The sequence below is a fragment of the Kogia breviceps genome, chromosome 2 (genome assembly GCF_026419965.1).
Source record: "Kogia breviceps isolate mKogBre1 chromosome 2, mKogBre1 haplotype 1, whole genome shotgun sequence".
Taxonomy (NCBI): Eukaryota; Metazoa; Chordata; class Mammalia; order Artiodactyla; family Physeteridae; genus Kogia; species Kogia breviceps.
In genome coordinates this window covers 138,891,759-138,916,507 of record NC_081311.1, presented here as the reverse complement: position 1 = coordinate 138,916,507, position 24,749 = coordinate 138,891,759, and the positions used below count along the sequence as shown (strand labels likewise).

Here is a 24,749-nt window from a genome sequence, read left to right as displayed (position 1 = left end):
GGTAGCAGAAAATCTAGAAAACACATTAGACCAGAACTACCTCAGGTTATGCGAGAAAAGAATCAATGTTCACGTGTAGGCAGAGTCATTTACTCAAATGAATTATAAGGATGAATAAGGGCAGAACTTTGCTGACTCTAAAATCACGGTCTAAGATGGCTAAAAGATTGTGTGTAGGGTGAACTCAGATTTGGTTATATTGTTGGTTTTGCTTTTCAAGAGCATTTATTTTATGTTATGGCAGAAAACATAGAACCAAGTTTTCTTTTATCTATAATTTGTGATTTCATGTGTCCAAAAAATAGTCTTTTGGTATTTCTAACAAATGCAATTCATTTTTGAACTTCTGGAATTTAGAAAAAAATTCTGGGAAGCTGGAGCGGTATTGCTCTCCTATACTCTTCCCTCCCAATGGAGAACTTAAACAAAAACTCATTTCCCAGGCCTCAGCCTTCCTTTCTTGGCAACTCGTATCCAGATCAGAGATACAGGCAGGTTATTAGGAACAAGCTTGTGTGTTGCTCATGGGTTTTATCTTCTTTCCCTCCTGCAGTCTCTAAGTCGTGTAAGAGTGATGAGTTCCACTGCACATCTGGATCCTGTATTCCTAGCTTTTGGTTTTGTGATCACGAAAGAGATTGTTCTGACGGCTCTGATGAACCTGACACTTGTGGTAAGAGAGTAAGCAAGCATGAAAAGATTGTAATGCGGCTGGAGACCCTCTCCCGACTACTTCAAATATAGACTATGATTCTGGCTGTGGAATGTTTGCACTCCTTGCTGAAACCACTCACAGACATTCATTAAAAACCTGTTCATGCAGCGCACTGGGTGGGTTGCTGATCAGGATATGGAGGTTGCTGATCGATGCAATTGAAAAGAGATTATGTTGGTGATGCCCCTGGTACCTGCCTGGCTTGTAGAACTCAATTAATTGTAATTGACTCTGAATTGGAATTTCTGAATATGGCTGAGTTCTGACCCATAAGACTGTGGGAGGATCCAAGAGTGATTGAAATCATCATATACAGGTGGAGGGGGCATATGAGGGGCACATATTTCTTCCTGTTCTTTGTGCCAGCTGAGGAGGTAGGGTCCCATGGCCATCTGAGCTTCCCGAGATGTTCCAAGGACATTCTAGTTATATTCTTAGAGCCAGTTGTGTGTTGCTTGTGTTTGAAGGCTGCTATTTACCTTTGCAAGTCCTAATCTATATCCACGCACAATTTTTTTTACATAATTTTAAAACTATAAAGGTAGAATCGAATACATTGCTTTTTTGTCTGTCAATATTGCTTTATAGGGGTCAGCAAACTATGGCCATGGGCTAGCTGCTTGTCTTTATAAATAAAGTTTCATTAGAATGTAGCCACATCCTGGCTATGGCTGCTTTTTTGCTACAATGGCAGTGCCAAGTAGGTGTGACAGAGAACATATGGCCTGTAAGCCTAAAATATATACTGTCTGGTTAAGAGAGAGTTTGCTGACCCCTGTTACAAAGTCTTCATACTCCTGTTTAATGGCTGTGTGATATTCCATTGGGTGGTTATATGATCGTTGAGTTAACTGCCTCTATTTTAAGCATTTAGATTGCTTTATTTTTTTCTTGTATTATAAATATCACTGCAATAAGTACCATCACATATAAACCTTTTTTTTTGGAGTGGTATTTTCTTTTTTCTTTTTATAAATTTATTTATTTTTGGCTGCGTTGGGTCTTTGTTGCTGCACGCGGGCTTTCTCTAGTTGTGGTGCATGGGCTTCTCACAGTGGTGGCTTCTCTTGTTGCAGAGCACGGGCTCTAGGGCGCGTGGGCTTCAGTAGTTGTGGCACACAGGCTCAGTAGTTGTGGCGCACGGGCTTAGTTGCTCCACGGCAATGTGGGACCTTCCCGGACCAGGGCTCGAACCTGTGTCCCCTGCATTGGCAGGAGGATTCCCAACCACTGCGCCACCAGGCAAGTCCCTGGAGGGGTATTTTCTTAAGACCATTAGCCTAGTTTTGCAGCCGAATTCAGACTATTTTCTGTTCCTATTTTCCCTCAGGTTCAAATTCTGTGGCTAATAGAAAGTGGTATTAGAAGCTCTTTGCCAATTTCTTTTTCCCCAACACTAAGAGTTTTGAGAAAACAAAGGGCACATAGAGTTTTGAGGATCTGTAAAGGAAATAATTAATAGCTGTTAAGTGGGTAGAATAGTCTTAGAGATTGGTTTAAATATATGAACTATTGGTTCAAATATATGAAGAATAAATATAGTTTCCAGACTTCTCCATGGGAACCAAAGTCATAGTAATAGCAATTGGTACCAACTATCTGACATATTTAAATAGAAGTAAACACACAATCTAATATGAATTCATTCTCATAATATGCAGAGATTTTTTTTCTAGTTTTATTGAGATATAATTGACATACAGCACTGTGTAAGTTTAACATATAGAGCATGATTTACATACATCATGAAATGATTACCACAATAAGTTTGGTGAACATCCAATACACAGATATTATTTTAAAGAAATAATAAGATATGTATAAAAGAGTAAAATCCCCATTCCTTCACCCTCCTACAGTCCCCTCCCTCCCCAGACATAATCACTATTGAGTGTGAATTCTTATCTTTATCTATATATCCTGACATGTAGTTTTTAAAACACAAATGGGATCTTACTACATATATTTTTTCTGCAACATCCCCCCCACTCTTTTTTTTTTACCCTAACAGTATCTTGTCAGTTAGAAAATGCAGTTTTATCTCATTCCTTTGCACTGCTGAATATTGCTGTAAAGTATGGGAATTCCATGTGTTTTTATCCCTTTCCCAGCTGATGGATATTTAGGTTGTTTCCATTTTTTCACCATGAGACATAATGCTAGTATGAACATCCTGCATATGTGGGAAGATTCTTATAGGCTAGATCTCTAGGAGTAGCGATCCTGTGTCAAAGGGGATATGTTTCTTTCAAAGGCTGTATTGATATGTACCCTTATCTTACCGGCTTATGAAAGGTCATGTTTCTCCTTACTGTTATCATTGTGCTGTATTTTTAGTGGTTAAAATTAAATTTTCTTTAGCCCTAGGCTAATTTTGAGGGTTCTCTGGGTTTATTGGCATATGACAACTTGATTCGTTGACATGTGGGATATGATTAAAGAACTCTAATTGGTGTTCTAGAAAGCCCATGCTGTAGTAGGCTTCTCTCAAGATTCCTGGACTACAAACCACTCTTCTCACCAAGAGTGCTTTTTATATTTTTTCAGAGTTTTCTGAGCCAACATGCTTCAGTGATGAATTCAAGTGTGACAATAACAGGTGCATCCAAGTAGAGTGGGTCTGTGATGGTGATAATGATTGTGGGGACATGAGTGATGAGGATGAAAGACACCACTGTGGTAAGTGCAAACATTCAATTCCTCTGCATAGTCACATTCTAGGGAAACTCAGTAGATTTATTTTTCTGTCTTTGGAGTATATGGTTGTCAGAGAGGTTCCTCTTTATTGAATGCACACAGATAGAATGTTACCTTTATTTTTACGCTCAAGAATGTTTGATATCGTCTACTTAAATGCTTTAAAATGATGAAAAATGATTTTAATGTTTACCTTTTTTCTGTTGCATTTAGGTAACGGAAATAATGTTCTACATTTCTAGAGCAGATAAAGAGGACTCAGTTGTCCACTCTTAATAGCAGTTTTAATAGTGTTGCAATTAACTGTGCCTCCAGTTTTATCCATTACCCTAGAGCTATTAGGGGGTGAGGGGGGTCATTCCTTTTAAGTAAGTTATGGAACAAACTATGGAACACCATCTCCCATTACCAACAGAGCATAGAACTCTTAGCTAAGGTGTCTTGGAAGAGTGTCTTTCCATGATAGAATAATAAAAACGATGACTCCATGACGTTTGCATTTGACTGTTACCTCATATGTCCATGACTTTGGTGGTGGTCCATGGTTCTACATATATTCTATGAAATGGGTGGTTGGCAGCTGCACAAACATGGACTGTAGCATATACTTTTCTCCCATATCTCCTCACCAAGACTCCCTTCCTCTTGTCTCCTCTTTAACCCTCAGTGAGATTGGATAAAATACCTGTATTTTATTCTGCAGGCTTTCATGATTACATGTTAGCATCTTAGCTCTTTCCTAACAGTGTCTTGGTTTCTGACAACTCTTATTGACATACACAGCTCCTATATACCTAGGAAAGAAGCCCTAGCTTTTTGGAAAATTCTATGACTTTGAGCTATCTAGTCAACCATTGCAAGCTTCAGTTTTCTCATCTGTAGAACTGGCATAAAAATGCCTATCTCACATTGTGTTTGTGTGATTATACTTTGTAAACTAAAGAATGTTACCAAATGTAAGGGATTTTGGGTATCTAATTAATAAAATGTGAGTAGTTTTGATAGGCTTAAGGGAAAAATGTGACCTTACATTAATTTTATGGAAAACTAAATGAGGTGTTTTATTATCTTTACTTTTTACTTCTGAAAAAAACCAAAAGTCCAAAGCAATTAAAATGAAAATTTGGGAGGGTAGTTTGTCTACCTATTTTCCCTTCATTTCCTTTCATCCCTCAGACTATTGTGTAATGTAAAGCAAGATAAACAATGCTTCAGAATGAACTTGACTTCTAGAATGAGCTCTCATGTGATTTCTGAATCTCATGTGCTTTGGTTTCAGAGAGTCACAGCTGCTCAAGTTCTGAGTTTCTCTGTGTAAGTAGCGTGTCTCCATCCAGGAGGTGCATCCCTCAATCTTGGGTTTGTGATGGCGATGCGGATTGCTCTGATGCCTATGATGAGCACCAGAACTGCACCAGGAGATCCTGCTCTGAAACGGAGTTCACCTGTAGTAATGGACTGTGTATCCCCGACTGGTTCAGGTGAATTGGGGATTAAACAATCTACCAACAAACCTAAACTTCCATGAGGCAGGACTGGGGCCTGGAGCCCATGGTACTTTTAGTGGTCTATGAAAATGGATTTCTTTTAAAATCAAAAGACAGAAAAAAAAAAAGAGGAATTTTAGGTCAAAGAAAGTATTTTAATGCCAAATAATATTAATATATCTGGCTTTATACCAATGTGGTCCTTAATTATAAATGTTTTTTATGGTGGTAAAAGTCACATAATATAAAACATACTATTTTAACCATATTTAAGTATACAGTTCAGTGGCACTAAGTATATTCACATTGCTGTGCAACTCTTACCAGCATCCATCTCTGGAATTTTTCACCTTCCTAAACCGAAACTCTGTCCTCTTTAAACACTAACTTCCCATTCCCCCTCCCCACTCCCCTTAACCACCGGCCCCTGGCATCTACCAATGTACTTTCTGACTGTATGAATTTGACTATTCTAGGGAAATAAATAAATATTTTTATGGAGGAAGGGACCCATGAAGGCAAAAGTGCCTAGGGTCCATGAAGGTCATACTGTGACCTTGCGCGGAGGGCCAGAGAGATGAATGAAGTGGGCTTGCTAGAAGAAAGTTCTTTCTTGGGGTAGCTGAGGCTCTTGGTTTTCCACTTGGAGTAGAGGCACGGGTACAAGAGATGCTTCATTCTCTTCTCTCTGCTGTAAGAAGAATAACAGTATGAGCATGATGATAAATGTGTCTGGGCGCTGCGGCTCAGGGTCAACCAGACAGCAGTGAGGGGCAGGTGAGGTGGGCAAGTGCTCCAGCTAAGAGACGCAGACGCTAGTCAGCATCATTTGTTTGGAGGGAAGTTGGGAAGCTGGATTTTCACCTGAAATACTCTGATTTTAAATGCTGGAAACGTATTTTAAAAACCCTCTCAAGAGTGGTACTGGGTTTCATGACACAGGTGTGACCGGCGCAACGACTGTGGTGACTACAGTGATGAGAGGGGCTGCGTGTACCCTGCCTGTGACAAGGTCCATTTTACCTGTCAGAATGGGCTCTGTATTTATAAGGCCTTTGTCTGTGATGGGGAAAACGACTGTGGAGATGACTCAGATGAGCTGGAGCATCTGTGTCACACCCCGGAAACCACGTGTCCCCCTCATCAGTTCAGGTGTGACAGTGGGAACTGCATCGAGATGGTGAAAGTCTGCAACCACCTAGATGACTGTTTAGACAACAGTGATGAGAAAGGATGTGGTGAGTATAACAGAAGATCGGGGAAAAGGAAACCAGGGGTACTGAATGTGGATTTTCAACCCTTCATGACTTAGCAGGACTTGTCAGTTGGTTCTCTAAGTAGAACATTGCCAGAAAATTACTATTGCTTGTCTAGCAAAAAGCAAGGATTTCTTGGTATATAAGGTCAGTCACAAACATTTTTTGGACTAATTCATGAGTTAGGCAGTCATTACAGAGAACAGGAGATGAACCAATTCAGGCCATCGGTATCTAACAGCAGAGAGTGTTGATTCTCTTTGGCCTCTTGCAATGACTTGTTGCCTTAACTGCCTCTCTGCTAGGGTTCCTTAGCCTGTTTTATTTTTAAATATATTTATTTATTTTTATTTTTGGCTGTATTGGGTCTTCATTGCCGTGTGCAGCCTTTCTCTAATTGCGGCGAGTGGGGGCTACTCTTCATTGCGGTGTGCAGGCTTCTCTTGTTGTGCAGCACGGGCTCTGGGTGCGCGGGCTTCAGTAGTTGTGACTTGCGGGCTCAGTAGTTGTGGCTCGCGGGCTTAGTTGCTCCGTGGCATGTTGGATCTTCCCGGACCAGGGCTCGAACCTGTGTCTCCTGCATTGGCAGGAGGATTCTTAACCACTGCGCCACCAGAGAAGTCCCCTTAGCCTGTTCTTAATTTTCATCCTCAGGTGACTAAAAGGGAGAGTTTAACTGGCAGCCCCTCCCCCCACCCCCACCGAACTCCCACAAGTAAACCAGTCTAGAATTTATAAAATACAGAATCTTAAGGAAATGTTCTCCCTGCTGTGTAGATAGTTTTTGAATGAGAATGGCCATGTGTCACAGGACCAGCCAGAGGTACCCTCCCGGGGTGCTGGGTGGCTCATTCCATTTGTGAGACTCAGTCAAGTGAGTGCTTCTCTTCCCATCTCCACGTTCAGGGACGTCACACTGGGAGCCTGAAATTGGCCATGGTGTGAGTCGTGGCACCATTGAAATGGAAGAGGCTACAAATTAGAGCTCCCCCCTCCCCCCATCCCACCCCACACCCCAGACGTGTTTTACCAGCACACCACTGTGTGGGCTTTTCTGCTCTTCTTTCTCCTCTCTCCTGCTATTTTACTTCTAAATTTATCGATTAAAAGAAGATTGGCAGGTATAGGATTAGGAGTCAAACTTGTTGGTTGTATTAGTTGTTAAAACCACTGGTGAAGGATCAAGTTGGGAGGAAGTTGAGTAAGAGTGATGTAGGGACTTTAGAAATCCCTTCTTATCTGTCTTCTTTTAGCATGATTCATTAAGAATTGGGTCTGTCCAAACAAAGCAAAACAAAATGAAACAAAAAGGATTGGATCTGTCCAGTGGGAAGGTTGACTTTGGACCATTATGGTGGATCCATTGCTGTCACCTTAGGTTCTCTGATAACTGTCTTTTACCTACAGGTGTTAATGAATGCAATGACCCTTCACTCAGTGGCTGCGATCACAATTGCACAGACACTTTAACCAGTTTCTATTGTTCTTGTAACCCTGGTTACAAGCTGTTGTCTGACAAGCGGACTTGTGTTGATATTGATGAATGCAAGGAGACGCCCTTTGTCTGCAGCCAGAAGTGTGAGAACTTACTGGGCTCTTACATCTGCAAGTGTGCCCCAGGCTACATCCGTGAGCCAGATGGAAAGACCTGCCGGCAGAACAGCAACATCGAGCCCGATCTCATTTTTAGCAACCGTTACTATTTGAGAAATCTAACTATCGATGGCCATTTATACTCCCTCATCTTGCAAGGACTGGGTAATGCTGTGGCAGTGGATTTTGACCGAGTAGAAAAGAGATTGTACTGGCTTGATATAGAGAATAAAGTCATTGAGAGAATGTTTCTGAATAAGACAAACAGGGAGACAGTCCTAAAGTACAATATACCGGGTACAGAAAGTCTGGCTGTCGACTGGGTTACCAGGTAAGAAAAAGCTGAGGAGCTTTTTAAGAGTTAAAAGGCTTTTTGTTTTTAAAAAAGTATTCAAACCATGTTTCCATTGTAACAGAGAAACTGATCTTTTCCAACTTGGGTTAATAGGTGGATATATTTTAATGCTTCTGCATGTTTTGTTTTTTTCTGCTATGTACCTAATAATCAAATGGGATACCACAGAACCTAAAATCTAGTGATTTTAAGAATTTATGATATCAAGTTCATGGGGGAGGGACATCACAAAGGAGGGGAGAGCTCTGTTATTACTGGCCATTCAGTTAACTCGAGGTGACCTGAAGGGATGATGCATGCATTTGTTGGTGCATTCAGTCATTTAAATCTATTGCCTAAGTGCCTCCTGCATGCAGTGCCATGCTAGGAACTGGGGTCTAGAGGTCAACAAGACAGACACCGCCCCTCCTTTCCTGGCGTTCACAGGCTGCTTGCAATGTTATTTATTCGCAGCCTGGGCTGGTTGTAAAATGGAGAATGGCTGACTTGAAACTCTGAGCATCTTTAAGGGAGACGGTGATACTTTAATTCAACTCCACCAGCTCAGCCACACTTCTTCACATCTCTATCGAATATCGAATCTATCAGATATTTGGCTTTGTGGTTGACATGAAGCTGGAGGCACTTAGCCTGCAAATATTATTGCTTCAGTCACCCCAGACCTACAGAGGACTCTTCCACATCTTCTCTGTTTGACCATCTTAAGGGTAAAGATCCTAAGATGGGGGATGGAGAATTGGCCCCCTAGTTCTACCTGAATAGTAACTGGCCTGCCATAGGTGTTCAAGAACTGCCTACAAAAAAATGAATAAAATATTGATCATGTGAATACAAGTATTTTATATATAGTGGCTCTTTTGGGTGTCAAAAAGCATATTGATTAATGATTTGCAGGAACAGAACTAATTGTGGTACTGTTCCTATCTCATCCTTTGCTGCAATGCAAGGAAAGGTAATACTTTAGCCTTGATATTGTCATTCAGCCCTCTCTCCCCAAAACTGGTAGGATGATATTTTCCCCTGGATTTCAGCTACTTTCCTCTCACTCTAGACATGTTCTTGACCAGGGGAAAGAATTAGGTATGTGTGTGGTACTGAGGAAGATGGAGCAAAAAAGTCTAGGGTGAGGGTAGGATGAAATATCTCATGACTGAAGCATTTTCTCAAATGTTGAAGAAGGAGCACAGCCAGGCTAAACATTCCTTAAAACACAAGGCAGGATAGAACCCAGTCACATTTAAGTTTGTAGGGGACAGTTCTAAGATACTAATTACATTGAAATTTGAAACAATTTCCCCAATATCATAAAGATGTTCAATAGTGAACTCAAGGATGTCTGGCTTCCAAGGCCCTTAAACTGGATATACAAGTTTTTCAAAGCACCATTATGCACAGTGGAAAATTGTGCCGGTTCTCAGTCCTCTTAATTTTTCCTGGAGTGGGCATGGAGTGTCTTCTCCATATTCTGTTCACTGGGTCAGTGTTTTGACTGTGGAATAAAGAGAAATTAACGAGTTGGCAGTAAGCTCCACAGAGTGGAGTGCCCAGTGGTATAGCCAGTCTTGAATTCCTGCTCTAGCTTTTACTAATCAGCAACCTTTGGGGCTCAGCAGACTCATCAAGAAAACAGGAATGAGATCTTAAATAATATAATATTTTAAAAAGTCCTTAGCCCAGGGCTTGACATTTAATAGATAGCTGCTATTATTATTGCTATTATTACCCTCTACAATGTTGGAATCTAAAGTTGTGGCCATCTCATACATCAGGATTTACCCAGCTGAATTAAATAGCAAGGCTTGTGCATTTATGCATACTCATTCCCTCATCCCCAAGCCTACAAAGATGCTACTGTCCTAACAGTTAAATATTCTGGCACCTCAAATGGTTGGATCAGGCTTACCTCTGGCAAGGAAACATTGGGGTCTTTTGGAAGATAAATCGTTTCAGTAGGAATTGACTATCAGATCTCAAATGACACTCATTCTAGGAGTTTTGAACCCTTTGGAAGGTTATGGATACTTTAAGACTCCGGTGAACCCACAGACCCCTTGCTGGATAAAAGCACTTAACAAATTTATGCTTATACAATTTTGCATCAGTTTTAGAGGGTACACCCCCCGCCCCCAGAGCCTAGGCTACCCTGGTATCAGATTAAGGACCCCATATTAAGAACCCTGCCTTATAAAAAATAAATGGATTTTATTGAATAGCAGTATATTCAGAACTGAAATATCCTTGAGATAAGAGATTCTAATAAGTTTCTAAAGCTTTTTGAGTTTAAGTAAAACTTGGCACAGGGTAAGAAACTCATTTTGCCAGCCTACTGGGACAGGGCCAGGGAGGGGGTCAGGTTTTTCTTTATCTGAAGGATGCCATGATTCAGAGTTACCTTGTGCAGTCTCAATGATAACACTTAGACAAGTTTGTTTCCTCGACTCCACCATTTAAACAGTAGTTCACGATACTCATTGATCACTCTCACTTCTGCTTCCCTGCTCCTCTAAAGCCTGGAACATTGCTTGGGAAAGATGCCTTTTGCTGCATGAAGCAAGTAAAGCTAGAATCCTTGTGTGAAGTGTGGCCCCAGAATTTCCTATCGTAAGGTGACATCACCTTACAATAGGAAGAGTAGCACAAATTCTTGCATCTTTCCTTGTCTCATTGCAGGAAGGTCAACTGTGTTTCTCTTTGTCCTTGTTTGCCTGGGGGAAAAGTGCTTGGATCGGAAACTGTGTGGCTAAATGTGCATTGTTCCCCAAATAAAATGGCTATAACTTCTGGTTCTCCATTTCTCCATTTTCAGAAAGCTGTATTGGGTGGATTCCCATCTGAATTGCCTTTCTGTCTCTGACCTCAATGGTCGATACCGCCGCAAGCTGGCCGAGCACTGTGTGGATGCCAACAACACCTTTTGCATTGAGAATCCCAGAGGAATTGTCCTTCACCCTCGATATGGGTATTGTCTCCCTGTAATCTTGGGCTCTTCTTTCATGCCCTTCTTCCACCTCTGTTACCAAAAAGGCTGTTCACGTAGTGATATCAAGGCCAGTGTCTTCTTGGAGTTTGTCTTCTGCTTTTCCTACCTGGTAAATGGCTTAGTGTAATGGTTAGAAGCATGGCTTGTTCCAATGCTATTCATTGGCTATTCTATTTTCTTTGCCATGATACACCATTTCACTTTCAAAGTCACATATTTTGGCTGCATGCAAGTAATTTATGGTTTAAAAAAATAACAACCCACCTTTACTGGACTTTCCATGTCAAATCCACTGAAATCCCCAGTTAATCATGTTCCTTCCTGAGCATTTCCTGTGTATCATGCCCTGTTAGATTATTTTCTGTTAGTTCTCTTTCCTTTATGAAAGGCTCTGTAGGATGTAAACTCCATTTCTCTAATTGGAGAAAGCTTATGTCTTTGCCACTGAGTTCTTTTGGCTTCAGGGACTGACCCTTTGTGTTTGCTCCAACAGGCATGTCTATTGGGGAGACTGGGCTGACCGAGCATATATTGGGAGAGTAGGCATGGACGGAACCCATAAGTCTGTGATTATTTCTACCAAGATCAAGTGGCCCAATGGCCTCACCATTGATTACACCAATGATCTACTCTACTGGACAGATGCCCACCTTGGTTACATTGAGTACGTACTTAGAAAAGAATAAAGCAAACTGGGTGACTGCTGATTCCAAACACCTGTGCTTGTGTTGCCAGTGTATTTTTCCCAGGCAGCTTCTAACTGGCTGTTTGTTGGAAGTCACTTCTAACTAAAGTGCCTATATAGGCAATTCACCGAGCTCTGTGGTATGGTGCAAGAGAAAGAGCATGAACTTTGAAGTCATACAGATCAGGATTGTGTCTTGGTGCTTTTACTTCTTATACTCCTAAAAAAGCAGCTAGTAATCTCTCCCCTATGGTAGTCAGCTCAGTGCTCAACTCATCTTAATTCCCTTATCCCTTTACTTGGCCCTACCCTCCCAAATATATGATTAATAGACTTGGAAAAATTATACTGTTCAATGAAAAATACTCCTTGTAAAAAGATAATACAAATTATTAGCCAAGCAGTACATGTTTATTTTGGGGCGTTGCTAATTATGGCCTAGTTGGACTATGGTAATGTCTTCTGGGTATTTATGACTAGTACCCAGATACACAGCCTGTTGCATGCAAAAGCAGGGAATTGTTGTTAATTCACTAGAGCTACTTTAAAGGTTTAAAAAATCCTGTCATTCTATTAAATTTATTTTGAAAAAAATTACACTTGACAAAAAATACTCATAAAAGTATCTGAGCTCTTTATATTGAGATCATGCAAGAACTGAAGGAGAAGGCCTCAAGACTGCTTTCTGGTTTATGACCTTTTTAAAGAAACAGATAATGACTAAGTCCTGGTCATTTATCTGAAGTCTTATTAACAGACGTCAAGAAGATATTCAGGTTTTCCTATGCCTTCTTTAAGTTTCCATAAATTATGATATTTTGGAAAAAATTTCTAACATCACTTGGCTAATGTTATCAACTTCTTTAGTTGCTAGCTCATTCCACCTCTTGTGAGTTTTAGGGTCTGCTCCCAGATTTGAATATTAAAATATCAGTGTTCTGACATAGGTTCAGAGGAATGAATGAGACCTAGATTCACTAATAATGTCTGGGTCATGATTAATAATACATGTGCTACCAGTGTGTACAAAGCTAACCCTGCTGGCTTCTAGGTTAATAACTCAGCTAGTCTATACCACTCAGGTTATACTGAGAATCAAGCTGTCTCCGAAAACCGCTTCTCCCCTTGTCTTCCTGAGGAGACAGAAGTTCAGCTTTAGATTGCTTTCCTCTGATTTCTTCTGATGGCTTAGGAAACAGTGTTCATCCCAGAATATCGAAAGGATGCTTCATGGAGAACATCAACATAAGAGGTTATAAAACTACAAGAGCTGAACCAGCTGCATCAGCAGGAAAGCAGCTGTGGTTAGGAATTAGTGATCTTTAAACTCCTCTGGTTATTCCTTTTTTTTTTTTAAACATCTTTATTGGAGTATAATTGCTTTACAGTGGTGTGTTAGTTTCTGCTTTACAACAAAGTGAATCAGTTATACATATATGTATGTCCCCATATCTCTTCCCTCTTGCGTCTCCCTCCCACCCTCCCTATCCCACCCCTCTAGGTGGACACAAAGCACCGAGTTGATTTCCCTGTGCTATGCAGATGCTTCACACTAGCTATCTATTTTACATTTGGTAGTGTATATATGTCCATGCCACTCTCTCACTTTGTCCCAGCTTACCCTTCCCCCTCCCTGTATCCTCAAGTCCATTCTCTAGTCTGCATCTTTATTCCTGTCTTGCCCCTAGGTTCTTCTGACCATTTTTTTTAGATTCCATATATATGTGTTAGCATATGGTATTTATTTTTCTCTTTCTGACTGACTTCACTCTGTATGACAGACTCTAGGTCCAACCAACTCACTCTAAATAACTCAGTTTCATTTCTTTTTATGGCTGAGTAATATTCCATTGTATATATGTGCCACATCTTCTTTATCCATTCATCTGTTGATGGACACTTAGGTTGCTTCCATGTCCTGGCTATTGTAAATAGAGCTGCAATGAACATTTGTGTTTGTATTTTTTACAGATTTTTTTCCTGTAATTGATATCTAGTCTCATAATGTTGTGGTTGGAAAAGATACTTGATATGATTTCAATTTTCTTAAATTTACCAAGGCTTGATTTGTGACCCAAGATATGATCTATCCTTGAGAATGTTCCATGAGCACTTGAGAAAGGTTATTCCTATTTTTAAGGCATTGCTTTTGCAACTTTTACATCTTTCATTCAGTGCAAATAAACTTTAAGTTTAGTTTTTGTTTTAATTGAAGACAAAAAGTTTTGAGGAAGATCTGAACTTCAGTTACCTCTAGAAGGTCGAACTTTATTCATTGATTTGTCAGCCTCTATCCTTAAAGGCATTAGAGGAGGGGCATTATCTTCACTGATTAACTCTTCCTCCGACTCCAGGTACTCTGATTTGGAGGGCTACCATCGGCACACGGTGTACGAAACCGGGACACTGCCTCACCCCTTTGCTATTACTGTTTTTGAAGACACCATTTATTGGACAGATTGGAATACAAAGACAGTTGAAAAGGGAAACAAATACAATGGGTCAAATAGGGTGGTGCTGGTGAACACAACACACAGACCATATGACATCCGTGTGTATCATCCCTACAGGCAGCCAATTGGTGAGTAAGTGATTTGGAAGTTTTTGCACAGTTGCTTTAGGATCTTGTGCATGCCGTTCTTGTTTTTGTTTTTTAAGCATAAATATCATGATTTGTACTGGGAATGGTGTTACTTGCTAAAGTTTTCTATGAAGCAAATGCTGAGAGTTGAGGGGATGGAAATATCTTTAGAGTTTATGCCCCTATTCCTGGAAAAGTCTGCTTACAATTCTTTTTCATAGCACCTGCTCTATTCTTAAAGATCAGTCTGGGCTTTCTTTTTGATAAGAATCAACAGTTGTTATGTTGCCTTTTGACATTTCAGCCCTAAATACTTAAGAAAGCACCTTTGAAAAATAAGGACATTTCCTGTATAACCACAATAAATTGTAACACCTAAGAGATGTATTATAATAACATGGATGTATTTATAACAATCATTTCTTTACCAGCATCAATCTACTGAAGTGATTAGTTTAAAAGAAATGCTTAAAAGAAAGTTATAGTAACTATGAAACATCATTTGTTAAATGTCTGTTTGCATTTGATATCTAGCCAAGTTCTGGAGTATTCTTTGGGGATAGAATGAATTTTGTGGGCCTGCTTTGTCGTGGTGTCTTGTTAAAACATACGATAAACTTGGAAGTTAGGAAAAATGAGAATTGGCAAAATATTTTTTTCTGTAAGTTAATATTCTTCATATTATTTAGCAGAAGTTCAAATTCATGTTTACCTCTGAGTTGCGGCCCAGAAAAGTAGTATAGGTGTTGCTCAGTTATCCGTCCACCTGATTCTTGTGCAACTTCTGTTGCCTATATCCTTAGGATGAGAGAATATAGCATCTTCTGAAAATTAAAACTTTAACTTAGATTGTGGGCACATGGATGTAAACTAAATTTCCCGCCTGCTCTCCAAGAACTTTGGGAGACACATTTTTTCTAGCCCAACACCAGTGAGTAAGCCTCACTTCTGGTAGCACATAAATCAGTTTTCTGTACTAGCAACAGTGTTGCTAAAACAGCTCTACCATAGGTACTCTTTATGAACTTTTGCACGAAGCATGAATCTAGGATAACGTTTTTTTTTTACTAAGAGGTGATGAGTTTTATGCGGCCGGTAATCAGCGCGTCTGTGCTTGATACTCTCTTTAAGTGAATGAACATATATTTTCTTCCTTCTTTCACTAGTGACTAATCCCTGCAGTACCAACAATGGTGGCTGTTCTCATCTCTGCCTCATCAAAGAAGGAGGCAGTGGGTTCACTTGCGAGTGTCCAGATAACTTCCATACTGTCCGGCATAGTTACAGCACCCAGTGCCTGCCCATGTGCTCTAGCACCCAATTCCTGTGTGCCAACAATGAAATGTAAGGCTCTCTCCTCCCTCTCCCCATTGCCTCTCCAGCCCTTGGACACACATTGAACTTCAAGTCTCCAGGGGATGGGAGTTTTCCAATGAACCAAGATTTTGGCTAATTAACATGGCTCATTTGGGATGCACCAAGACCAGGAAAGTTGGATCTCCAACCGTCCAACTTTCTCTAACTTCAGATAATTTCATCTGTGAAAGAAGGAATTTGTGAACCAAATGGTTATACTCATGCATGCAAGTTTTTGTTTCTGTAGCAAGGAAGCAAACTGTATTTTTTTTTTTATTTCTAAGGAATTGTCCAAAGTCTCAGGGCCAAGAATGTGTATAAGTGTACACTGAAAAATAGCCCTCAGGAGTGATAGAATTTCTCTGTCTTTTTCAAACATATGCTGACCTAGCTTTTTAGATGACTGTGCCAGAGGATCCAGGGTCACACATTCAAATCCATTTTTGATCATTTGTATTTGTTATGAAACATGATCACAGATTATTTCCCTCACAATGGCCACAGGCCTTGATGACTAGGGGCTCTGAGTCAGAGAGTGAGGTCAAGAAGAGGTGTTAATGCAAATCATAACATCTAAGATTCAGTGGCAGATTATTTTGACGATTGAATAAGGTATCCTAGGTTAAGAATCTAGCATATACCCGTCATGACATAGGCTCTCAAACAATGTTAGTGCCTCCAGCTTTCCAGCCAGTACCCAAATGTCATATATCCCTCTGGCTGACAGTCCCAACCAATCCCTGTTTCCGGAACCACAGCTCCAAACACACACTCCACTCTTCGTCGAGGCAGGAATTTAATCTTCATACTCAAAGCATTTTTTCAGTGTGTGTTGGGTCTTAACAAACCTGTTCTATATCACCTCGTTATGTTTTCTCTGAAAATATTCCCCAGTAGCCAAGGTTAATTGATCCTCTTCTTGGGCTGTGAGAGAACTCGTGCGTATCATTGCTTGGAATTCAATTTTGCCTTCTTCTCTCTGGATAGTCGTTGCCTGCTCCTCTAACCACTTGGTGTTTTGCTAGGAGAAGTGCTCTGTTTTCTCTGTGTAGGTGTATTCCTATCTGGTGGAAATGTGATGGGCAGAGAGACTGCTTGGATGGTTCCGATGAACCCATCACTTGCCCGCAGCGCTACTGCCGGTTGGGACAGTACCAGTGCATGGATGGCAACTGTACCAGCCCACACTTCATATGCAATGCTCATCAGGATTGCCCTGATGGGTCCGATGAAGACTCTGTTCTTTGTGGTGTGTTGAATTGCTTTCTACCTTCTTTGCCCACTTCTATGGTTGATCGCCTATGGTTCTGTAGGGTTTTTCTGAATGTCATAATCCAAAAACTGGTCCAAAATCCTAGGGAAAAAAAAAACTCAGAGTCCATCCTATATCTATTTTTATAAAGTTTTTAAAAATCCCAAGGTCTCTACAAGGAAGATGGGTGAGGTAGATACTAAGTTGTCTATATTGATGGTTCTTTACTGTATGCTGTGCATAGAATCTCCTTTGAGAGCTAACATTGAGGGTGAAATGAGGGATTCCCACATTTTAAACAGGGACTCTCAGTTGTAATATTTATTTATGTTTCCATTTTTAAAAAGTCAAAAATTAAAAAAATAAAAAAGCCCCACCAAAACCCCCAAGAAACAACTCTCCAAACCAAAATCAACACATAAACAATAACAACAAACAGAAAGTTTGAAAACCATTGTCCATTAGGGCAACAGGTACAGGAGAAGGTGAATTTAGTAGGCTGTCAGCGATTCAGTCCTTATCGCCTAATTCTGCATGCAAGAAAAAGATATTTGAGAATTTAGGAGACAGTAATAGTCAAAAGACTAACTGCTCATGTAGTGGTACTGGTTAATAATAAGTGCATTAGGGCATAAGTCCTCTAAGAAATTATAATCGAGTTCTCCAGGATCCATTAGCGTAAATTAGGAGCTTTTGTTCCTGACACCTTCCAAGCTGATAACCAAATGTCCTCGCTTGCAGAACATCACCAGTGTGAGTCCAGCGAATGGCAGTGCGCCAACAAACGTTGCATCCCAGAATCCTGGCAGTGTGACATGGAGGATGACTGCGGAGATAACTCAGATGAAGACAGTTCCCACTGTGCCAGCAGGACCTGCCGGCCGGGCTATTTTAAGTGTGCCAATGGCCACTGCATCCCTCAGAGCTGGAAGTGTGATGTAGACAATGACTGCGGAGACTACTCAGACGAGCCCCTCCAGGAATGCTGTAAGTTCCTGTGAGAGGGACCTGGCCTGACCGGGAGCAGGGAACAAGAGCAGCTCTGTGTGGATGGAGAGAGGGTGTGCAGCCCCTGCTGCAGCCCCATGGGCTGCCCCCTCTTGGCTCTTCCCCGCGGCTCTTCCGGCACCGCAAGGCAAAGGAGAGCCGCACGCACAGCCTGCAGGTTGAACCACTCCCCCGGTTCTCAAGTGGCTGATTCCTGCTCTCCATACACGAATGTCTAACTGTCCAGAATATGATAACAAGAACTTACACTTTGTCTATTGAGCACTTTCTCTTTTGAGCCTCAGAGAAACATGGAGAGGTAGGGAAAGCGGGTGTTACCAACTCTCATTTTACAAGTGAGGAACGTCAGCTTCATGATAAGTGGCTGGTCACTTTTCTACTTCGTGCCAGAGCTGACACTTCAACCTGTTTTATTTTTATTTTTATTTTTTTTAACTTCAAACCCAGTTCTTGCCCCCACCCCGCCCCACTCCCCGCAAAGTTTGACTGCAACATAAATGAGTGGTAATGAAACGGTGAGAAAACTTAAGGACTCTGTCTTTCTGCTTTGGGTGAATGGATCACACCTAAAAGAGACACAGTTGCCAGAGTCTGTGTGGTTGGTAACATGGTCACCGTTACTCATCAGCACCGCATCCTAAATAAGACAATGGAAAGGTGTCTTTGGTTTCCTGGCAGGACCGAGACTTCAGTTCTGACCTTGCTCCTTCCTCTCTTTTCAGTGAGCCCTGCCTACCGCTGTGACAACTATACGGAATTTGACTGTAAAACAAACTACCGCTGCATCCTGCTGTGGGCTGTGTGCAATGGTTACAACGACTGCCGGGACAACAGCGATGAGGAGGACTGTGGTAAGGAGGGGCTGCAGGGGAGGAGGGAGGGACAAACAACTTAGCAGGAGATGAGAGAGGATTTCCCACATCGTCCTTCCTTTGTTTGCCTCTAATAACATGTTACATTTTTGTAGCATTTTACAGGGATATTGGGAGTTTACTTTATGCATCTTAAATGAAATGTGTTTCAAAGGATACTATACTTGGGGAAGACCTGGTGACGATATTAGGAATTTGTGTAATTTCTCCCAAATGCAGAATTCCCATTTACACCTGACAAGTTTAAACTGTTTGTCTAATCTTAGAGATTGATTGAAAGGAATGAAAGGGGGAGTAGAGAAAAGATTTGGTATCTATCTCTAAAAAGGATATTTCAAAATCAGAATATTTCTTATTTGGAGATTTTCATATTCTGAGTCTCCCTCTGACTTTCCACATCCTCTGTGTCTGGCAACATAGAAAATTTATGGATGAAAGGCCAAATGGATGAATGGAATTTGCCAAGATTAAGCATATACTCTAACTTGAAGACAATGTGTGTGTGTGTGTGTGTGTGTGTGTGTTAGGTTTAGTTGGAAGAGAGGTAAGGAAGATATTGGGTTATTTTAATAAGAACACTGCATCTAATCAACTAAAGACAATGTGATGGACATGTTTCGTTTGCTGGTGGCATTGCTTAATTTTCCTTTCCAGGCCTTTGTTGCAGATTGCAAGCCAGGGACCAAATCATTTTTTGAACAGTTTCTACAAAAGAGAACGGATCTAGTTTCAAACAGTAGGATAGATTCAGTTTAGCCTAAAGAGGAATATTGACAGTGAATGTGGCTGGCATTCCTCTTTCTGGGAGCTCTGAGAATATGGTAGCGTAAGCCTCAGACCATCTCACAAGAAAGCTGGTACTCCTTCGACATTTCTTGACCATGGGTTTCTGAAGTATTTGCAATGACTGCTTTGCAGAGTCGATGACATGCAAACCTTCTGGGGAATTTCGCTGTACAAATCACCACTGCATCCCTCTTCGCTGGAGATGTGATGGGCACAACGACTGTGGAGACCATTCAGATGAGGAAAACTGTAGTGAGTGTTCAGGGTCCTTCATCCTTACCTGCCACTGAGTGGTGATGTCTGCTCTTTGTCTGTAATTCAACTGTCTATGCTGTTCATCCTCAAAGGGTAGGAGGACGGCCACCCGATCTCTTGTTTTCTGACTGGTACATTACTACTTTTTCATCTCCTTCTCAGCTGCTTGTCATCAAGCTCTGGGAGAAGAATATTTACCCAAGTATATCTTTTGTCTCTTATTTATTTATTTGCACTCAAGTTTATTTTTTATTTTTTCAAAAAGAACTTGAGGTGACTTAACAATATATCATTGCCTTATGATATATATCGATTTCAGATGAACTAACAGGAAATACATTCGGACTTTAGTCCCGTTTTGTAAGTAAGAAGGTATAGGCAGTTGAGAGAATCAGGATGCTGATTACACCTGCAATTATCAATTGACTAAAAACTTCTTACACAAAAGGGTGATCCAATTGGCATTTTATTGTTCATAAGAAAGTTCATGTTGACTCCTATAGGAGGTTATCTGGAGTTTCAGGAAATGAAAAATTCTCTTCAGATTAAATCACCTTTGGACAAACTTTTTGACCAAGTCCATTCTTTTTTTTTTTTTTTTCTTTTTTTTTTTTTTTTTTTGCGGTATGCGGGCCTCTCACTGCTGTGGCCTCTCCCGTTGCGGAGCACAGGCTCCGGACGCGCAGGCCTAGCGGCCATGGCTCACGGGCTTAGTTGCTCCGCGGCATGTGGGATCCTCCCGGACCAGGGCATGAACCCGTGACCCCTGCATCGGCAGGCGGATTCTCAACCACTGCGCCACCAGGGAAGCCCACCAAGTCCATTCTTTACAGACTTACAATTGAGGTGGAAAGTCTATTTTGGGAGGCTGGACAGTCTGGGACTTGGGACACAGGCACAGAGGACACTTAGGCCAGTCCACAGCCTGTCCGCTGTGTATGGTTCCTGGTGCCCTCTGATGGCCATGTGGCTTTCTTTCTCAGCCCCCCGGGAATGCACAGAGAGCGAGTTTCGGTGTGATGATCAGAGCTGCATTCCTTCTCGATGGATCTGTGACCAAAACAATGACTGTGGAGACAACTCAGATGAGCGGGACTGCGGTAACTGTCACAGCTCTTTAAGGGGCTTTCCATAGAGTCTTGTACTAGGGTCACCGTATTGGTCGGAAGTAGGGACTTCACATGTGTGTTTGGAAGGTTTTTTAGACTTAAATGATTTCTGTGTAATTTATGTAATATATAAACCTTAGCATTACACTACCTTCTGCTTTATATATATTTTCTATGCCTTATGATTACCTTATAGCAGTCTAGATCAATAATAATAGGGGAAAATCTCAAGAGAGTTTTAAAAATCTCAATTTAACTTAAACCTCTGCTAGGAGCAGACTTTAATCTGCATGGACCTTATAAACAGATAAAAACATTGTTCTTCCTACCGTTCTCCAGAAAGTGGCCCTAAGATATATACGGCTATAGCACCCTGGTGTAGAGGTCAGATGTTAGAATAGGAATCATAAACCCCAAGTAGTTTTATAGCTCTTACTGATTAAGGGTTGAGTCTGAGAAAAATCAGCATGCAAAACAGTAAAAGTTGGGAAGTTCAGGGTTTTGAGGAAATGTTTAAGAGCTAGAGATATTTAATAGAGGGGAGATCGCTACTTCCATCTCCATATTTTGAACGGGGAAGGTGTACCTTTGAGAGTTTATTTAATCGCTAACCACAAGGCATGGGTTTGTTGTGATATGGATATGGATAGGAATATGGAAGGAATGTGGATATAGGATATGGACAGGAATGTGATGGAAGACTTACTACCCTCCACGGAACTAACAGTTGTCTGAAAATGTCAAGGCATCCTGGAAATGACAGTCTTTTCTCTTCAGAGATGATGACCTGCCATCCTGGATATTTTCAGTGTGATAGTGGGCACTGCGTTTCTGACCAAATGAAATGCGATGGGTTTGCCGATTGTCACGATGCCTCTGATGAAGCCACTTGTCGTAAGTTTCTAGACACCCGTGGCACCATTTATCTGAAATGTATGGATATGGCAGTTTAGACCCAACCTTTCCCATCAGCCACCACTTCTTATATTAAAAGACCATAGATATTTTCTATTCAGCATTCATTGATAATTATTAGTTTACCTGGGGCCTGAGTCAACATGTCCATATATTTCACAGTAGACATTCAAGTACATTTCATTAATAATATTTCAGGTAGAGAATATATTAAGTGTCTGTGCTAACGAAAGTATTTATATGTTATCAGCTACTCTACAAATCATTAATTGGATAAAAACTTGGCAGGTAAAAGAATATTCAAGCAATGAATAAAAGGGTATTCAAACATAATGAAGTCCCGGCATTAAACATTTTCTGAATTGAATAATGGCATATAAAATTGTTTAAAAGTATAAAGCCAACATGATCATTTGCATTTTAGTCTTTTTGAATCACTGAATAAATATTAACTGTTGATGATTATCCATGATGGATTTTGTTGATAATGCGGTTGCCGCATCTTAAAACCTGGTTTCCAAGAGACTGTATAAATGGATGATAGGAAAAGCCAGTGCTGACACCGCTGAAGGGTTGCACTTGCCTATAACGAAAAAGTGCAGTGCTGTCCCCAGAATGACTCATGTCATTGAATACTGGGCTTGGTCATCTATCCTTAAGAAACATTCCATCAGAATTTCAGACAGTTTAAAGCCACAGAACATCTGGTTGAATCAGGAAGAGCAGGCTATAATGGAACTCTTTGCATTAGGAGAGCTCTTTCTGTAAAGGAGAAATAGCCGGATAGCTTTCCCCAAAGTATCTTTTTCTAATAATTTGACTATGTCTCCTCCCCACCAACAGCCACTCGCTTCCCCAATGGGGCGTACTGCCCAGCTACTATGTTCGAATGTAAAAATCATGTTTGTATCCAGTCATCTTGGAAGTGTGATGGTGATAACGACTGTGGCGATGGTTCCGATGAAGAACTTCATCTGTGCTGTGAGTGAGAGAGACTGGGGGTGGTGTTGTCAATGTTTCTTATGTGGAGCATGTGATCCAGGAGGGCGGTTGTACAGTTTTTGAGTACTGGACACATGATCTGCGTTAGTGTGCTTTCACTTGGCCTTCCTACTTAGTTCTCTACTTGGAACATGAGAAAGTTGGGCAAGCATCCATAGTGTTAAACATTTTGTGGCCTTCAAAGGCAATTTGCATAAATAGAGGCAGATCTGTTGTGGTTGAAGTCTGAGTTAGGGTGGTGGTGTACATGTCTCCTGCTCCATCCTACTTTCAGTGCCCCTCAGAGTACTTCTGCTAAACCCCCAGAGCTTCAGAGAACACCTTTAGGGAATTTTAAAACTAGTTAGTCCTTAGTCACTTCACTTTACATCGTAATTCAAGCCCATCTAATTCTTTTCTGTTGTATGATGCGTATTTATTTAAACATCTTTATTGGGGTATAATTGCTTTACAATGGTGTGTTAGTTTCTGCTGTATGACAAGGTGAATCAGTTATACATATACATATATCCCCATATCGCTTCCCTCTTGCGTCTATTTATTTTTTAAATCAGTGAGTCTCAATTTGGGTACTCATCAGAATCACTTGGAGAGAGGTGTTTCAAAAGCACATGCTCTGGTCCCACCCTAGGCTTAGACCTATTGAACCAGAATGTCCAAGGACATGTCAGGCCTGGGCAAAATGTATATTGAGAAAGCTCCTTAGCTTTTAATTTAGTCTCCTGATTGAGAACTACTGATTTTAACAAAGTGAATGAAAATAGAGTTTGTTTTGGTCATTTTGCTCCATGCTTTGAGTCATTGGAGAGACTCGAGGGCAGTAGTTCTCAGAGTGTCATCTCTGTACTAGGAGAGTCAGTATTACCTGAGAATGTGTTAGAAATACAGATTCATGGGCCCACCCCAGATCTACCCGATCCGAATCTCTGGCAGGGGGACCTAGCACTCTGCATTAATAAGCCCTCCAGATGATCCTGATGCAAGCCAAAGCTTAAGCATTTCATGTAAGTAAAAGCCCCCAACACAGGAGAAGACACTCCCAGAAACATTACTTCTGGAACTCTTGGTTAACTCCTAGTCTGACTTAGCTGCAACTTGCTTCTGAGGTTCTCATCACCTCTTCCATTCAGTTTCCTAGATTCATCTGCATTAGTGTGCTTTCACTTGGCCTTCCTGCTTAGTTCTCTACTTGGGACATGAGAAAGTTGGGCAAACATCCATAGTTTTAAACATTTTGTGACCTTCGAAAACAATTCATTTTTAGCCCAGGGGTTTGACTTTAGAAAATGATATATCAGAGTATTCCTTCCCCCCAGAGAACTTTGAATTATCATACATTATATTTTCCCAGTGCCATCCCAACATTTTCCTTGCCTCATCTTAGTTTTGTATAAGGAACTAACCATGTTTTGTTTTGTTTTTCACTTGATGAATCTTGAAAAACATCTTAAGCATGTGTAACTTTCAAAGAAGTCCTCAGGAAGTTGCTTCCCTCTAAAAGATAAAGTGCCCATAGTTAGTAAAATTAAACTTTGCGGAGGCAGAGACACATAGCCACATGAAAAAGTGACCAACACTGTTTTATAATGTTGCATTTGCCTTTCACAGCAAATAATTCTTGCAAAGTTCTATTAACGATACTTCCAAGAACCAGCTCTCAGAGCTGAATTTTTTTTCCCCCCAACCTCATTACAAGTCTCTCCTCTTGCTCCCTGTTTGTAGTACCAAGGCAGAAGGAAAATCAAACAGCCCAAGTCCTCCATGGGAAAGAGGAACATATGCGTGTTGAGTTCACTGAATTCCTGGTACATGCATAGAGGACCGTTTCCCTGTAGCAACTAAGGG

General features: G+C 40.9%; 1 protein-coding gene across 1 annotated transcript in view; it reads left to right on the top strand.

Annotated features, from left to right (window-relative positions):
• LRP2 (LDL receptor related protein 2) overlaps positions 1 to 24,749 on the top strand; it is a 196,246-nt gene that overhangs the window by 142,325 nt on the left and 29,172 nt on the right. The window contains exons 46-61 of the mRNA XM_067027528.1: positions 554 to 673; positions 3,263 to 3,398; positions 4,696 to 4,893; positions 5,842 to 6,137; positions 7,563 to 8,079; positions 10,910 to 11,062; positions 11,577 to 11,747; positions 14,123 to 14,349; positions 15,516 to 15,693; positions 16,758 to 16,954; positions 17,699 to 17,944; positions 18,688 to 18,816; positions 19,756 to 19,875; positions 20,862 to 20,978; positions 21,765 to 21,881; positions 22,746 to 22,887. Coding sequence (XP_066883629.1) covers positions 554 to 673; positions 3,263 to 3,398; positions 4,696 to 4,893; positions 5,842 to 6,137; positions 7,563 to 8,079; positions 10,910 to 11,062; positions 11,577 to 11,747; positions 14,123 to 14,349; positions 15,516 to 15,693; positions 16,758 to 16,954; positions 17,699 to 17,944; positions 18,688 to 18,816; positions 19,756 to 19,875; positions 20,862 to 20,978; positions 21,765 to 21,881; positions 22,746 to 22,887 — 3,064 coding nt within the window. The remainder of the gene's footprint in view (positions 1 to 553; positions 674 to 3,262; positions 3,399 to 4,695; positions 4,894 to 5,841; positions 6,138 to 7,562; positions 8,080 to 10,909; positions 11,063 to 11,576; positions 11,748 to 14,122; positions 14,350 to 15,515; positions 15,694 to 16,757; positions 16,955 to 17,698; positions 17,945 to 18,687; positions 18,817 to 19,755; positions 19,876 to 20,861; positions 20,979 to 21,764; positions 21,882 to 22,745; positions 22,888 to 24,749) is intronic.